This window comes from Bombina bombina, chromosome 3, assembly GCF_027579735.1.
Source record: "Bombina bombina isolate aBomBom1 chromosome 3, aBomBom1.pri, whole genome shotgun sequence".
Taxonomy (NCBI): domain Eukaryota; kingdom Metazoa; phylum Chordata; class Amphibia; order Anura; family Bombinatoridae; genus Bombina; species Bombina bombina.
The window spans coordinates 955,379,195-955,397,333 of record NC_069501.1 but is presented as its reverse complement, the minus strand read 5'-3'; the positions used below and the strand labels follow the sequence as shown (position 1 = coordinate 955,397,333).

At 41.0% G+C, this 18,139-nt stretch overlaps 1 protein-coding gene across 1 annotated transcript in view; it reads right to left on the bottom strand.

The window, feature by feature from the left end:
* The window catches only part of LOC128652564 (general transcription factor IIF subunit 2-like), a 498,914-nt gene extending 481,945 nt beyond the window's left edge, over positions 1–16,969 (bottom strand). The window contains exon 1 of the mRNA XM_053705496.1: positions 16,935–16,969. Within this exon, the coding sequence (XP_053561471.1) occupies positions 16,935–16,969 (35 nt within the window). The remainder of the gene's footprint in view (positions 1–16,934) is intronic.
* Between the last annotated feature and the right edge of the window lie 1,170 nt (positions 16,970–18,139).

Sequence of the window (18,139 nt, the reverse complement as noted above, 5' to 3'; positions counted from 1 at the left end):
GCTTGCTCCTATCTTTTCATATGCAAAAGAAGGGGGAGGGGTGTGTGTCTGATATTTCCCACTTGCAGTGGGCTTTCCACCTACCTTTTCAACAGAGCTAAACTGAGAGCTTCTGGTAAGTTTTTAAACAGTTTTATACTGGATTTTTATATCAGTATCTGTGCATCTTATTCTTTATAGTAGTGTCTATTATATGCAGTTATATGAAAATTAGTGTATACTGTCCCTTTAAACACCATGTACACAATTTGTGACATGTTTGCCTCCCTGAAACAGTTGAAGAATGGCAATCACTGAAACTAATTTTGGTTGTATTCCAAATGTATTACCTTCGATAACACAGAAAGTTTGCTAAATCCACTTATCAGTGTCAAGTCTAGCTTTTAATTGATCAATTTTCGACACATATTGCGCATTAATTGATGCAAAAATATATCCGGCTTAATTTTAATACATTTTGGCATTAGTTCAAGAGCTCAAAGTGCACCTGCCATCTATGCCCCCACTGATACTGCTTGCAAACTTCACTCTAGTGTTGACGATTAAAGCACTAAATCTGTCACACTTTCTTGAAAATGGAGGTGAGTTGGGACTCCATTGACAGGTGACTGATATATGATCTGGAGACATATGTTATTCATACTAGAAGATGCCTTCCCTCCAATTACATACTTTTAAAGTATGCAGATAGTTTTAAGATTTTAAATATTTTATGACTATTATTCTTTTTGACACTAAAAGTTAAGAGTGTATTTCTTGGTTGTTTATATGGGTGCCTAATACCCAAGTTATCATATTATAGCCATGAAATGTTTTTGTTTTCTTTTTTCATAGTTCCCAGACACAACTATATATAGAAGTAGCCCTGACTTAGCCATTTTAAGGTGAAACGATTGTTGGTATTAATGAACACAGTCGACTCTTCCTGGCGGTCTTGAGAGGAGGACCCTTTAGAACCTACTCATATGCAGAGAAACCTGTATGATCTATACCCACCTTTTACTTTAACTTCCATAATTGGCCAGTGCACTATAGTCAGTAGAGCTGCGTGGAGGATTCCTGCCCCGCGGTTGTCTGGCATTGTGATGGCTAACCCCGCTCTCAGTCAGCAACATTTAGGGGAGGGCTCACACTGATGCAGTGTTGTCGGAGCCAGCAGTTGCCAGACGAGGTAAAGATTAGAAACCCACACAGGATTTTGTGAGCGATTGCTCGTTTTCGTCAGAACTTTGATGATCAGTGCAATTGTATTCCCGGAGTCGCTGAATAATGGAGTTGGGAATTTTTTTCAGATTCTCTAAAGACACTGCATCGGCAGTATTGGAACAGCAATCGTATGTGGTTTGGAGCTTTCCTGTTTAATAGCCACTTTGTATCCTTTTCAAGCCGTTTTTCCTTGATACATTTGGTGGCAACAGTATCATATTATTATATCTCTCTTGGACTACAGTCTTTTGCGTGCTATAAGCCAGGAAGTTGTATGATCTTTTGTTTGTTTATTTTTGTAACTTAATTTTTGTTGTTTATTTGCATTAAAACTATTGTATTCACTAATTTATTTCTTTTGACACTGTTAATAAAGTTTATTTGGCATTGAGGTTGAGATTGATTCTATACTTTGGCAGAGACCTTAGCGATGTAAGTGACAGTTGTTCTTATAACACTGTCACTCTAGGTGTCTTTACACCGTATTTACATTACATTATTTTTTCTTCTTTTTTTCTTTTCTTCCTATATATAGAAGTAGGCTTTGTTAGCTGATCTGTGAACAGCATAGTGCACTTTTTCGTATTTTTCTACAGCTGCAATTAATCCATGTTATAAACCTGCTAAATGATTTAGGAACTCTTGGCTATCTTAAAGGAATAGTCTAGTGAAAATTATACTTTCATTATTCAGATAGAGCATGCAATTTTAAGCAACTTTCTAATTAACTTCTATTACCAATTTTTCTTCCTTTTCTTGGTATCTTTATTTGAAAAAATAAGAATGTAAGAATAGGAGACAGCCCATTTTTGATTCTCAACATGGGTAGCACTTTCTGATTAGTGCCTGAAATGTAACTACCAATCAGAAAGCGATACCCAGGTGCTGAACCAAAAATTGACCGGCTCCTAAGCTTACATTCAAAGATACCAAGATAAAGTAAAATTGAGTAAATTAGAAAGTTGCGTAAAATTGCATGCTCTATTTGAATCAAGGAAGTTTAATTTTGACTAAACTATCCCTTCAAGTTACCCACTTTTACACAGTTTAATTTATCAGATGTTAGTTATGTTTATAAAGCAGACGTGGATATTCTATATGACATTGCATAGATGCAATCATCCTTATATAGTGCACCATAAGCATTGTATAATTCTATTGCAGTTGGATGTCATCAATTTATATATATACACAGTATATTGTTAGCAAACTCTCTACAGTAATGCCTATCTATAGTCTACATTTAGCCACCAATCAGCAAGCGCTACTTAGGTGCTACACAAAAAATGGGACGGCTCCTAAGCTTAGGTTCCTGCTTTTCAAATAAAGATACCAAGTGAACAAAGATAATTTGATAATAGGAGTAAATTAGAAAGTTGCTTAAAATTGTATGCTCTATCTGAATCATGAAAGAAAAAAAAATTGGGTTTCCTATCACTTTAACACTAGTGTTCCATACAAACTATTTAAAAACAACATAGCATTAGCAATACTATTATAACAGCCAAAACAATTAACTTCACTTCCTTCTAGTCATTTTTACTAGTTATCATTGCTATCAGCACACTGAACAAAGGCCATCAATATATGCTAGATATTTATATGCTAGATATATATTTTGACTCTTCCCACACTTTGATTAGTTCAAGCTGTTATTTTATCTGAGCTCAACTGAAATCTGTGACATTACCATGTGGGTATAACCATGATGCTTCCAGAAATCAGCAGGAAGGCAATTAATTACAAGCAGATAGATATCTGACCCTAGTATTGCAAAAGAGCATTCTCAGGAAAAAACAGTAATTGCCCTTAGCAATTAAGGGTTAAATCATGAATTAAAAAGTGAAATAAAAAAAAAAATCAATATAAAACAGGCAAAAATGAGTTTGCTTAATAAAAGAACCATCATTCTATGTCCACTTAATATTAATGAATACTTTGTCACTAATCCTAAAACAATTTAAAAAAAAAAAGATTGTATTTTTTTTTTTTTTAAAGATTTTGCACTGCATTTAATGTTACAGAAATTACTAAGTAAGAAACCTATTGGGATTTAATTAGCAACATTTCAATTTATATTCCCCTCATGTTAAATGATTTCACAGCTGCCTCACCCTGGTGAGAAGGAAGCTCAAACAAAAAAACTAGTTCTAAGGATTGACATAATTAATATTTCTGAAGTGCAACATGGCGTTCATCCTAAACAATATAAAACTACTCCGCTTGTTTATCATTGGGGTTGCATTAAAGGGGTGTCCTTATTAATACAAATGCTCTAGTTAGAGTAATAAAAAAAAAAGTTCCTTCTGTCATTGTGTTTAACCCCTCACACTCCTGTGCCACTGCAGATGAGGATACAGCCAATCACTGGCAGTGATCATCCATATGCACCAATCACTGACCAAATTATCAACTAGTACATTTCTTTCATCTTTGAGGAAATTTATGTTCATACTGTATCAATACTTGAGAATTTCTTGAGAAATATCTATATGTGCTGCTGAATAATTGAACATATTGGTTCAGTCCTGTGGCCACATGTTAAGAGACTATCTTTATCAAACAACTTTAGGTGTATTATATGCTTTTAAAACAACATAATTTATGCTTACCTGATAAATTTATTTCTCTTGTAGTGTATCCAGTCCACGGATCATCCATTACTTTTGGGATATTCTCCTTCCCAACAGGAAGTTGCAAGAGGATCACCCACAGCAGAGCTGCTATATAGCTCCTCCCCTAACTGCCATATCCAGTCATTCGACCGAAACAAGCCGAGAAAGGAGAAACCATAGGGTGCAGTGGTGACTGTAGTTTAATTAAAATTTAGACCTGCCTGAAAAGGACAGGGTGGGCCGTGGACTGGATACACTACAAGAGAAATAAATTTATCAGGTAAGCATAAATTATGTTTTCTCTTGTTAAGTATATCCAGTCCACAAATCATCCATTACTTGTGGGATACCAATACCAAAGCTAAAGTACACGGATGATGGGAGGGACAAGGCAGGAACTTAAACGTAAGGAACCACTGCCTGTAGAACCTTTCTCCCAAAAACAGCCTCCGAAGAAGCAAAAGTATCAAATTTGTAAAAAAAAAGGGAAAGACCAAGTTGCAGCCTTGCAAATCTGTTCAACAGAGGCCTCATTTTTAAAGGCCCAGGTGGAAGCCACAGCTCTAGTAGAATGAGCTGCAATCCTTTCAGGAGGCTGCTGTCCAGCAGTCTCATAGGCTAAACGGATTATACTCCGAAGCCAAAAAGAAAGAGAGGTTGCCGAGGCCTTCTGACCTCTCCTCTGTCCAGAGTAAACAACAAACAGGTTAGATGTTTGGCGAAAATCTTTAGTAGCCTGTAAGTAAAACTTCAAGGCACGGACTACGTCTAGATACTGCAAAAGACGTTCCTACTTTGAAGAAGGATTAGGACATAATGATGGAACAACAATCTCTTGATTGATATTCTTGTTAGAAACCACCTTAGGTAAAAACCCAGGTTTTGTACGCAGAACAACTTTATCTGAATGAAAGATCAGATAAGGAGAATCACAATGTAAGGCAGATAACTCTTCGAGCCGAGGAAATAGCCATCAGAAAAAGAACTTTCCATGAAAGAAGTTTGATATCAATAGAATGAAGGGGTTCAAACGGAACCCCTTGAAGAACTTTAAGAACCAAGTTTAAGCTCCATGGAGAAGCAACAGGTTTAATCACAGGCTTAATTCTAACTAAAGCCTGACAAAATGCCTGAACGTCTGGAACTTCTGCCAGACGCTTGTGTAAAAGAATAGACAGAGCAGAAATCCCTTTAAAGAACTAGCTGATAATCCTTTGTCCAAACCCTCTTGGAGGAAGGACAATATCCTAGGAATCCTAACCCTACTCCATGAGTAATTCTTGGATTCACACCAATGAAGATATTTACGCCATATATTGTGGTAAATTTTCCTGGTGACAGGTTTTCGTGCCTGTATTAAGATATCAATTACTGACTCAGAGAAGCCACGCTTTGATAGGATCAAGCTTTCAATCTCCATGCAGTCAGTCTCAGAGAAAGTAGATTCAGATGATTGAAAGGACCTTGTATTAGAAGGTCTTGTCTCAGAGGCAGAGTCCATGGTGGAAAGGATGACATGTCCACTAGGTCTGCATACCAGGTCCTGCGTGGCCACGCAGGCGCTATCAATATCACCGATGCTCTTTCCTGTTTGATTTTGGCAATCAGACGAGGGAGCAGAGGAAACACATAAGCCAGGTTGAAGAACCAAGGCGCTGCTAGAGCATCTATCAGTGCCGCTTCTGGGTCCCTGGACCTGGATCCGTAACAAGGAAGCTTGGCGTTCTGGCGAGACGCCATGAGATCCAATTCTGGTTTGCCCCAACAGAGAACCAATTGAGCAAACACCTCTGGATGGAGTTCCCATTCCCCGGGATGAAAAGTCTGACGATAGTTCTCTACACCTGGGATATGGATCGCTGACAGGTGGCAAGAGTGAGTCTCTGCCCAGCGAATTATCTTGGAGACTTCTGACATCGCTAGGGAACTTCTGGTTCCCCCTTGATGGTTGATGTAAGCCACAGTCGTGATGTTGTCCGACTGAAATCTGATGAACCTCAGTGTTGCTAGCTGAGGCCAAGCCAGAAGAGCATTGAATATTGCTCTTAACTCCAGAATATTTATTGGGAGGAGTTTCTCCTCCTGAGTCCATGAACCCTGAGTCTTCAGGGAGTTCCAGACTGCACCCCAACCTAGAAGGCTGGCATCTGTTGTTACAATTGCCCAATCTGGTCTGCGAAAGGTCATACCCTTGGACAGATGGGCCCGAGATAACCACCAGAGAAGAGAATCTCTGGTTTCCTGATCCAGATTTAGTAGAGGGGATAAATCTGTGTAATCCCCATTCCACTGACTGAGCATGCATAATTGCAGCGGTCTGAGATGCAGGCGTCCGAATGGCACTATGTCCATCGCCGCTACCATTAAGCCGATTACTTCCATGCACTGAGCAACCGTGGGGCGCGGAATGGAGTGAAGAACACGGCAAGCATTTAGAAGTTTTGATAACCTGGACTCCGTCAGGTAAATTTTCATTTCTACAGAATCTATTAGAGTCCCTAGGAAGGAAACCCTCGTGAGAGGAGATAGAGAACTCTTTTCTTCGTTCACTTTCCACCCATGCAACCTCAGGAATGCCAGAACTATCTCTGTATGAGATTTGGCAATTTGAAAGCTTGACGCCTGTATCAGGATATCGTCCAGGTAAGGAGCCACCGCTATGCCTCGCGGTCTTAGGACCGCCAGAAGTGAGCCCAGAACCTTTGTAAAAATTCTTGGGGCTGTAGCCAACCCGAATGGAAGAGCTACAAATTGGTAATGCCTGTCTAGAAAGGCAAACCTCAGGAACTGATGATGATTCTTGTGAATCGGAATGTGAAGGTAGGCATCCTTTAAGTCCACTGTGGTCATGTACTGACCCTCTTGGATCATGGGTAAAATGGTTCGAATAGTTTCCATCTTGAATGACAGAACTCTGAGGAATTTGTTTAGGATCTTTAAATCCAAAATTGGTCTGACGGTTCCCTCTTTTTTGGGAACCACAAACAGATTTGAATAAAACCCGTCCGCGGAACTGGATGGATCACTCCCATTACAAGGAAATCTTGTACGCAGTTTAGGAATGCCTCTTTCTTTATCTGGTTTGCAGATAATCTTGAAAGGTGAAATCTCCCTTGTGGAGGAGAAGCTTTGAAGTCCAGAAGATATCCCTGAGATATGATCTCCAACGCCCAGGGATCCTGAACATCTCTTGCCCACGCCTGGGCGAAGAGAGAGAGTCTGCCCCCTACTAGATCCGTTGTCGGATAGGGGGCCGCTCCTTCATGCTGTCTTAGAGGCAGCAGCAGGCTTTCTGGCCTGCTTGCCCTTGTTCCAGGACTAGTTAGGTTTCCAGGCCTGCTTGGATTGAGCAAAAGTTCCCTCTTGTTTTGAAGCAGAGGAAGTTGATGCTGCACCTGCCTTGAAATTTCGAAAGGCACGAAAGTTAGACTGTTTGGCCTTTGATTTGGCCCTGTCCTGAGGAAGGGTATGACCCTTACCTCCAGTAATGTCAGCAATAATTTCATTCAAACCAGGCCCGAATAAGGTCTGCCCCTTGAAAGGAATGTTGAGTAATTTAGACTTTGAAGTCACATCAGCTGACCAGGATTTGAGCCATAGCGCCCTACGCACCTGGATGGCGAATCCGGAATTCTTAGCCGTTAGTTTAGTCAAATGAACAATGGCATCAGAAACAAATGAGTTAGCTAGCTTAAGAGTTCTAAGCTTGTCAACAATTTCAGTCAATTGAGGCCTCTTCCAGGGCCTCAAACCAGAATGCCGCCGCAGCAGTGACAGGCGCAATGCATGCAAGGGGCTGTAAAATAAAACCTTGTTGAATAAACATTTTCTTAAGGTAACCCTCTAATTGTTTATCCATTGGATCTGAAAAAGCACAACTGTCCTCAACCGGGATAGTGGTACGCTTTGCTAAAGTAGAAACTGCTCCCTCCACCTTAGGGACAGTCTGCCATAAGTCCCGTGTAGTGGCATCTATTGGAAACATTTTTCTAAATATAGGAGGTGGGGAAAAGTGCACACCGGGCCTTTCCCACTCCTTACTAATAATTTCTGTAAGCCTTTTAGGTATTGGAAAAACATCAGTACTCACCGGCACTGCATAGTATTTATCCAGCCTACACAATTTCTCTGGCACTGCAATTGTGTCACAGTCATTCAGAGCAGCTAATACCTCCCGAAGCAATACACAGAGGTTCTCAAGCTTAAATTTAAAATTAGAAATCTCTGAATCAGGTCTCCCCGATTCAGAGACGTCACCCACAGACTGAAAGCTCTCCGTCCTCAGGTTCTGCATATTGAGACATGGCTCTTACAGCATCTACGCGCTCTGTATCTCGTCTAACCCCAGAGCTATCGCGCTTGCCCCTCAATTCAGGCAATCTGTATAATACCTCTGACAGGGTATTATTCATGATTGCAGCCATGTCCTGCAAAGTAATTGCTATGGGCGTCCCTGATGTACTTGGTGCCATATTAGCGTGCGTCCCTTGAGCGGGAGGCGAAGGGTCCGACACATGGGGAGAGTTAGTTGGCATAACTTCCCCCTCGACAGACCCCTCTGGTGACAATTCTTTTATAGATAAACACTGATCTTTACTTTTTAAGGTGAAATCAATACATTTAGTACACATTCTCCTATGGGGCTCCACCATGGCTTTTAAACATAATGAACAAGTATCCTCTGTTTCAGACATGTTTGTACAGACTAGCAATGAGACTAGCAAGCTTGGAAAACACTTTAAAGCAAGTAAACAAGCAATATAAAAAAACGTTACTGTGCCTTTAAGAGAAACAAATTTTGACAAAATTTGAAATAACAGTGAAAAAGGCAGTTACACTAACAACATTTTTACAGTGTATGTAACAAGTCAGCATAGCATTGCACCCACTTGCAAATGGATGATTAACCCCTTAATAACAAAAACAGAATAATAAATGACAAAAAAAGTTTTTTAAACACATTCACAACAACTACCACAGTCTACTGTGATTGTTACCCTCCTCAAACACGACTTTGAAGCCTTTTGAGCCCTTCAGAGATGTCCTGTATCATGCAGAGGGAAGCTGAATGTCTCTGTCAGTATTTTTATCTGCACAGAAAAGCACTAAAATAGGCCCTTCCCACTCATATTGCAACAGTGGAAAGCCTGTTACTAGGCAAAAATCAAGCCAGCCATGTGGGAAAAAAAACTAGGCCCCAATAAGTTTTGTCACCAAATATATATAAAAACGATTAACATGATAGCAAATGTTTTATATTACACTTTTATAAGAGTATGTATCTCTGTTAATAAGCCTGATACCAGTCACTATCACTGCATTTAAGGCTTAACTTACATTAATCCGGTATCAGCAGCATTTTTCTAGCAAATTCCATCCCTAGAAATATGTTAACTGCACATACCTTATTACAGGAAAACTTGCACGCTATTCCCCCTCTGAAGTTACCTCACTCCTCAGAATATGTGAGAACAGCAAAGGATCTTAGTTACTTCTGCTAAGATCATAGAAATCACAGGCAGATTCTTCTTCTAATGCTGTCTGAGATGAAACAGTACACTCCGGTACCATTTAAAAATAACAAACTTTTGATTGAAGTTAAAAAACTATAATACACCACTCGCCTCTTACTACATCCATCTTTGTTGAGAGTTGCAAGAGAATGACTGGGTATGGCAGTGAGGGGAGGAGCTATATAGCAGCTCTGCTGTGGGTGATCCTCTTGCAACTTCCTGTTGGGAAGGAGAATATCCCACAAGTAATGGATGATCCGTGGACTGGATACACTTAACAAGAGAAAATAGCTTACATTTTTTTAGGCAGTACATAATCTTAATAACCTTTTACCCTGCAATCACAGCTAGTCTATCTCAATGAATGTGCATAATTGTTCTTGCTCTATTAACAGTATGTCCTTAATGAGGGAATCTTCTTGCATCCTCAGATTAGCAGATATCCCTCTCAAGCAATCTCAAATACTCACTGAACACTATATGTATTTAACCACTGATCATTTAGTCACAGTATAAACCCAGTATTGTAACAGCGCTTCAAAGCTAAACGCATTAAGAAACCAATCTCAATTAGGGACATATAATAAAAAAAATAGATGGGAGGGCTGAGTCTGCCAGTGAGCAAGTTGGTCACACATCACTGTAGCTTCATTGGAGTTTGTTCTTTTTACACCACGATAGCTCACTTAGCCTAACCAGACCTGCTATCAGAGCACATGTGCTTACATTACAACACATGACCTGCCCTAACGTGGTTTTGGAGTGAGCAGAGAAGCAGAGTCGAACAAACCCCTCCTCACAAGCTTTATATCTGTAAGGGGAGCCCTGATCCTCAGTTGTTGTTTTTTTAAGTCTTCAGCCTCTGAATTTTAGGTGACTGCCAACTTACTTATATCTATCTTGGTGAGATTTATTTTGTATGCTATCCTAGTGGGACACTCATTTTTCTTCATTCTGTACTGCCGAGTTATCTTGTGTTTAAAACTGCACCACACCTGGTATGAGATACACACTATGACACTTGGTGATATAACCTTTTTTCCAACTGCCTTTCTGTGAGTTAGAGACACTCAGTCTATCACATTTATGATTTGGAATATGCTTATTTTTTTGGCACCAGTGGAATTCTCCTCTGTTAAAGGGCCATAATACCCAAATGTTTAAACACTTGAAAGTGATACAGCATAGCTGTAAAAAGCTGACTAGAAAACATCACCTGAACATCTCTATGTAAAAAAACAGAATTTATGTTTACCTGATAAATTACTTTCTCCAACGGTGTGTCCGGTCCACGGCGTCATCCTTACTTGTGGGATATTCTCTTCCCCAACAGGAAATGGCAAAGAGCCCAGCAAAGCTGGTCACATGATCCCTCCTAGGCTCCGCCTTCCCCAGTCATTCGACCGACGTAAAGGAGGAATATTTGCATAGGAGAAATCATATGATACCGTGGTGACTGTAGTTAGAGAAATTAAATCATCAGACCTGATTAAAAAACCAGGGCGGGCCGTGGACCGGACACACCGTTGGAGAAAGTAATTTATCAGGTAAACATAAATTCTGTTTTCTCCAACATAGGTGTGTCCGGTCCACGGCGTCATCCTTACTTGTGGGAACCAATACCAAAGCTTTAGGACACGGATGATGGGAGGGAGCAAATCAGGTCACCTAGATGGAAGGCACCACGGTTTGCAAAACCTTTCTCCCAAAAATAGCCTCAGAAGAAGCAAAAGTATCAAATTTGTTAAATTTGGTAAAAGTGTGCAGTGAAGACCAAGTCGCTGCCTTACATATCTGATCAACAGAAGCCTCGTTCTTGAAGGCCCATGTGGAAGCCACAGCCCTAGTGGAATGAGCTGTGATTCTTTCAGGAGGCTGCCGTCCGGCAGTCTCATAAGCCAATCTGATGATGCTTTTAAGCCAAAAAGAGAGAGAGGTAGAAGTTGCTTTTTGACCTCTCCTTTTAGGTCAAAAAGCAACTTCTACCTCTCTCTTTGTAGCCTCTAAATAGAATTTTAGAGCACGAACTACATCCAAATTGTGCAACAAACGTTCCTTCTTTGAAACTGGATTCGGACACAAAGAAGGCACAACTATCTCCTGGTTAATATTTTTGTTAGAAACAACTTTCGGAAGAAAACCAGGTTTAGTACGCAAAACCACCTTATCTGCATGGAACACCAGATAAGGAGGAGAACACTGCAGAGCAGATAACTCTGAAACTCTTCTAGCAGAAGAAATTGCAACCAAAAACAAAACTTTCCAAGATAATAACTCAATATCTACGGAATGTAAGGGTTCAAACGGAACCCCTTGAAGAACTGAAAGAACTAAATTGAGACTCCAAGGAGGAGTCAAAGGTTTGTAAACAGGATTGATTCTAACCAGGGCCTGAACAAGAGCCTGAACATCTGGCACAGCCGCCAGCTTCTTGTGAAGTAAAACAGATAAAGCAGAAATCTGTCCCTTCAAAGAACTTGCAGATAATCCTTTCTCCAAACCCTCTTGTAGAAAGGATAGAATCTTAGGAATTTTTACCCTGTTCCATGGGAATCCTTTCGATTCGCACCAACAGATATATTTCTTCCATACTTTATGGTAAATTTTCCTAGTTACAGGCTTTCGAGCCTGAATAAGAGTATCAATGACAGAATCTGAGAACCCACGCTTTGATAAAATCAAGCGTTCAATCTCCAAGCAGTCAGTTGGAGTGATGCCAGATTCGGATGTTCGAACGGACCTTGAACAAGAAGGTCCCGTCTCAAAGGTAGCTTCCATGGTGGAGCCGATGACATATTCACCAGGTCTGCATACCAAGTTCTGCGTGGCCACGCAGGAGCTATCAAGATCACCGAAGCCCTCTCTTGATTGATCCTGGCTACCAGCCTGGGAATGAGAGGAAACGGTGGGAACACATAAGCTAGGTTGAAGGTCCAGGGCGCTATTAGTGCATCTACTAGAGTCGCCTTGGGATCCCTGGATCTGGACCCGTAGCAAGGAACCTTGAAGTTCTGACGAGACGCCATCAGATCCATGTCTGGAATGCCCCATAATTGAGTTATTTGGGCAAAGATTTCCGGATGGAGTTCCCACTCCCCCGGATGAAATGTCTGACGACTCAGAAAATCCGCTTCCCAATTTTCCACTCCTGGGATGTGGATTGCAGACAAGTGGCAGGAGTGAAGCTCCGCCCATTGAATTACTTTGGTCACTTCTTCCATCGCCAGGGAACTCCTTGTTCCCCCCTGATGGTTGATATATGCAACAGTCGTCATGTTGTCTGATTGAAACCTTATGAATTTGGCCTTTGCTAGTTGAGGCCAAGCCTTGAGAGAATTGAATATCGCTCTCAGTTCCAGAATGTTTATCGGGAGAAGAGATTCTTCCCGAGACCATAGACCCTGAGCCTTCAGGTGTTTCCAGACCGCGCCCCAGCCCACCAGGCTGGCGTCGGTCGTTACAATGACCCACTCTGGTCTTCTGAAGCTCATCCCTTGGGACAGGTTGTCCAGGGTCAGCCACCAACGGAGTGAATCTCTGGTCCTCTGATCTACTTGGATCGTCGGGGACAAATCTGTATAATCCCCATTCCACTGTCTGAGCATGCACAGTTGTAATGGTCTTAGATGAATTCGCGCAAAAGGAACTACGTCCATTGCCGCAACCATCAAACCTATTACTTCCATGCACTGCGCTATGGAAGGAAGAAGAACAGAATGAAGTACTTGACAAGAGCTTAGAAGTTTTGATTTTCTGGCTTCTGTCAGAAAAATCTTCATTTCCAAGGAGTCTATTATTGTTCCCAAGAAGGGAACTCTTGTTGACGGAAATAGAGAACTTTTTTCTACGTTCACTTTCCACCCGTGAGATCTGAGAAAGGCTAGGACAATGTCCGTATGAGCCTTTGCTTGTGGTAGAGACGACGCTTGAATCAGTATGTCGTCCAAGTAGGGTACTACTGCAATGCCCCTTGGCCTTAGCACCGCTAGAAGGGACCCTAGTACCTTTGTGAAAATTCTTGGAGCAGTGGCTAGTCCGAATGGAAGTGCCACAAACTGGTAATGCTTGTCCAGAAAGGCGAATCTTAGGAACCGATGATGTTCCTTGTGGATAGGAATATGTAGATACGCATCCTTTAAATCCACCGTGGTCATGAATTGACCTTCCTGGATGGTAGGAAGAATTGTCCGAATGGTTTCCATCTTGAACGATGGGACCTTGAGAAATTTGTTTAGGATCTTGAGATCCAAAATTGGCCTGAATGTTCCCTCTTTTTTGGGAACTATGAACAGATTGGAGTAAAACCCCATCCCTTGTTCTCCTAATGGAACAGGATGAATCACTCCCATTTTTAACAGGTCTTCTACACAATGTAAGAATGCCTGTCTTTTTATTTGGTCTGAAGACAATTGAGACCTGTGGAACCTTCCCCTTGGGGGTAGTTCCTTGAATTCCAGGAGATAACCTTGAGAAACTATTTCTAGCGCCCAAGGATCCTGAACATCTCTTGCCCAAGCCTGAGCTAAGAGAGAGAGAGTCTGCCCCCCACCAGATCCGGTCCCGGATCGGGGGCCAGCATCTCATGCTGTCTTGGTAGCGGGCTTCTTGGCCTGCTTACCTTTGTTCCAGCCTTGCATCGGTCTCCAGGCTGGCTTGGTTTGAGAAGAATTACCCTCTTGCTTAGAGGATGTAGAATTTGAGGCTGGTCCGTTTCTGCGAAAGGGACGAAAATTTGTTTTATTTTTAGCCTTAAAAGACCTATCCTGAGGAAGGGCGTGGCCCTTTCCCCCAGTGATGTCTGAAATAATCTCTTTCAAGTCAGGGCCAAACAGCGTTTTCCCCTTGAAAGGGATGTTAAGCAATCTGTTCTTGGAGGACACATCCGCTGACCAAGACTTCAGCCAAAGCGCTCTGCGCGCCACAATAGCAAAACCTGAATTTTTCGCCGCTAATCTAGCTAATTGCAAAGTGGCGTCTAAGGTAAAAGAGTTAGCCAACTTAAGTGCTTGAACTCTGTCCATAACCTCCTCATAAGAGGATGCTTGATTGAGCGACTTTTTTAGTTCCTCGAACCAGAAACACGCTGCTGTAGTGACAGGAACAATGCATGAAATTGGTTGTAGAAGGTAACCTTGCTGAACAAACATCTTTTTAAGCAAACCCTCTAATTTTTTATCCATAGGATCTTTGAAAGCACAACTATCTTCTATAGGGATAGTGGTGCGTTTATTTAGAGTAGAAACCGCCCCCTCGACCTTGGGGACTGTCTGCCATAAGTCCTTCCTGGGGTCGACCATAGGAAATAATTTCTTAAATATAGGGGGAGGGACAAAAGGTATGCCGGGCCTTTCCCATTCTTTATTTACAATGTCCGCCACCCGCTTGGGTATAGGAAAAGCTTCGGGGGGCACCGGGACCTCTAGGAACCTGTCCATCTTACATAATTTCTCTGGAATGACCAAATTGTCACAATCATCCAGAGTAGATAACACCTCCTTAAGCAGAGCGCGGAGATGTTCCAATTTAAATTTAAATGTAATAACGTCAGGTTCAGCTTGTTGAGAAATTTTTCCTGAATCTGAAATTTCTCCCTCAGACAAAACCTCCCTAGCCCCCTCAGACTGGTGTAAGGGCATGTCAGAACCATTATCATCAGCGTCCTCATGCTCTTCAGTATCTAAAACAGAGCAGTCGCGCTTTCGCTGATAGGTGGGCATTTTGGCTAAAATGTTTTTAATAGAATTATCCATTACAGCCGTTAATTGTTGCATAGTAAGGAGGATTGGCGCACTAGATTCACTAGGGACCTCCTGAGTGGGCAAGACTGGTGTAGACATAGAAGGAGATGATGCAGTACCATGCTTACTCCCCTCACTTAAGGAATCATTTTGGGCAACATTATTATCAGTGGCATCATTGTCCCTACTTTGTTTGTCACATTCATCACATATATTTAAATGGAGAGGAACCTTGGCTTCCGAACATACAGAACATCGTCTATCTGATAGTTCAGACATGTTAATAGGCATAAACTTGATAACAAAGCACAAAAAACGTTTTAAAATAAAACCGTTACTGTCTCTTTAAATTTTAAACTGAACACACTTTTTTACTGAATATACGCAAAAGTATGAAGGAAATGTTCAAAATTCACCAAAATTTCACCACAGTGTCATAAAGCCTTAAAAGTATTGCACACCAAATTTGAAAGCTTTAACTCTTAAAATAACGGAACCGGAGCCGTTTTTACATTTAACCCCTATACAGTCCCTGGTATCTGCTTTGCTGAGACCCAACCAAGCCCAGAGGGGAATACGATACCAAATGACGCCTTCAATAAGCTTTTTCAGTGGATCTGAGCTCCTCACACATGCATCTGCATGCCTTGCTTCTCAAAAACAACTGCGCATTAGTGGCGCGAAAATGAGGCTCTGCCTATGACTAGAAAAGGCCCCCAGTGAAAAAGGTATCCAATACAGTGCCTGCCGTTTTTTTTTAATAAAATTCCCAAGATTAAAATAACTCTCCAAAGTTATAAACCATTAAATATGCTTATAAAGTAATCGTTTTGGCCCAGAAAAATGTCTACCAGTCTTTAAAGCCCTTGTGAAGCCCTTTTATTCTTATATTGAAAATTAAGAAAATGGCTTACCGGATCCCATAGGGAAAATGACAGCTTCCAGCATTACCAAGTCTTGTTAGAAATGTGTCATACCTCAAGCAGCCAAAGTCTGCTCACTGTTTCCCCCAACTGAAGTTAATTCCTCTCAACAGTCCTGTGTGGAAACAGCCATCGATTTTAGTAACGGTTGCTAAAATCATTTTCCTCTTACAAACAGAAATCTTCATCTCTTTTCTGTTTCAGAGTAAATAGTACATACCAGCACTATTTTAAAATAACAAACTCTTGATAGAAGAATAAAAACTACATTTAAACACCAAAAAACTCTGAGCCATCTCCGTGGAGATGTTGCCTGTGCAACGGCAAAGAGAATGACTGGGGAAGGCGGAGCCTAGGAGGGATCATGTGACCAGCTTTGCTGGGCTCTTTGCCATTTCCTGTTGGGGAAGAGAATATCCCACAAGTAAGGATGACGCCGTGGACCGGACACACCTATGTTGGAGAAAGAAAGATATTTTACCTCAAAAAATCCTCAGTAACCACCTCCCATTGTAAAGGATTTCTAAGCAGCATTTTAGTATGTCTGTCCCGGGACAACTGAAGGGATGAGCATTGTGAACTCTCATATTATTTCACCAATCAGGTAAAGGAAGCTTACTATGAAATCTCATGAGAGTTAAGTCAAATCTCATGAGATCACAGTAAGAGTTCATGACCTGAGCACTGCTGATGCTGATTGGCTGCTATTCATTTCTTCATTTTTTAAATTTTTTACCTGCAGCTGGGAGCAGCTGAGTATAACTTTTTACACAGAACTAACTCTACTGAGCTGAGGAGATTGTGAGGTAAAATATCTTCCTTTTTTACATAGAGATGCTCAGGTGATATTTTCCTGTCAGCTTTTTACAGTTATACTGCATCAGTTTCAAGTGATTTAGCATATGAGTATTATGTCCCTTTAAGGAGAGTGCTACTTACTTTTCAGTTGGGTCACCAGCCTTTGCTTCTTTCATACCAACCAACCAGCCTTTTTATTACTCCTTGAACACAGTTATTGGCCACTGTCCTTCCTTATATTTAGAGCATACCAGTGAATTCTTTTTTTTTATTTTATTTTTTATAAAGATAGAAAAAGTCCACACCAGCATCTACAGTAGTCGATCACTTTAGTTCTGCCCTGTCACCGACCATTGCCTTGCTGGAAGAGGGGAACACTACTCTAGCTCTCAAAGACTTACAGGATTCTGCCCCAGCTCCAGTCAACTCAACTTTTATTCTGGACTCTCAAAACCTTAATTGAGATCCATCACCCCCTCTCTCAAAGCTCAGTTTACTGAAGCTATTACTGATCTGCGCAAGGAAATTAATTCCACTAATGAGAGCTTGGATACTGTGGACTAAAAGCAAGAAGATGTTGCTGTTGATTCACACTAACTTACTGACTCATATCAAACAGCTAGCTGATCAAATAACTGTGGTCGAGGATAAAAACATAATTTGTGCTTCTCTGATAAATTAACTTCTTTCATGGTGGTGAGAGTCCATCATCCATTACTCCTGGCAATTACTCTTACCTACCACTAGGGGGAGGCAAAGAATCCCAAAATGTCTATAAAACCCCTCCCACCTCGCCAGTACCTCAGTCTAACATATAGCCGAGCACAAAAAGGAAGGAAAAGTAATAAGAGAAAACAAAATAGGAGTGGGGGAAAAAAAAGATATGCGCAAAAAACGAAAAAACAAACAGTGTGGGGTCTCGTGGACTCTTACCACCATGAAGAAATTAATTTATCAGATAAGCATAAATGTTTTCTTTCATACCGGTGGTGAGAGTCCAAAAACATAATTTATGTAAGAACTTACCTGATAAATTCATTTCTTTCATATTAGCAAGAGTCCATGAGCTAGTGACGTATGGGATATACATTCCTACCAGGAGGGGCAAAGTTTCCCAAACCTCAAAATGCCTATAAATACACCCCTCACCACACCTACAAATCAGTTTAACGAATAGCCAAGAAGTGGGGTGATAAGAAAAAAGTGGAATTGGAATAATTGTGCTTTATACAAAAAAATCATAACCACCATAAAAAAGGGTGGGCCTCATGGACTCTTGCTAAAATGAAAGAAATGAATTTATCAGGTAAGTTCTTACATAAATTATGTTTTCTTTCATGTAATTA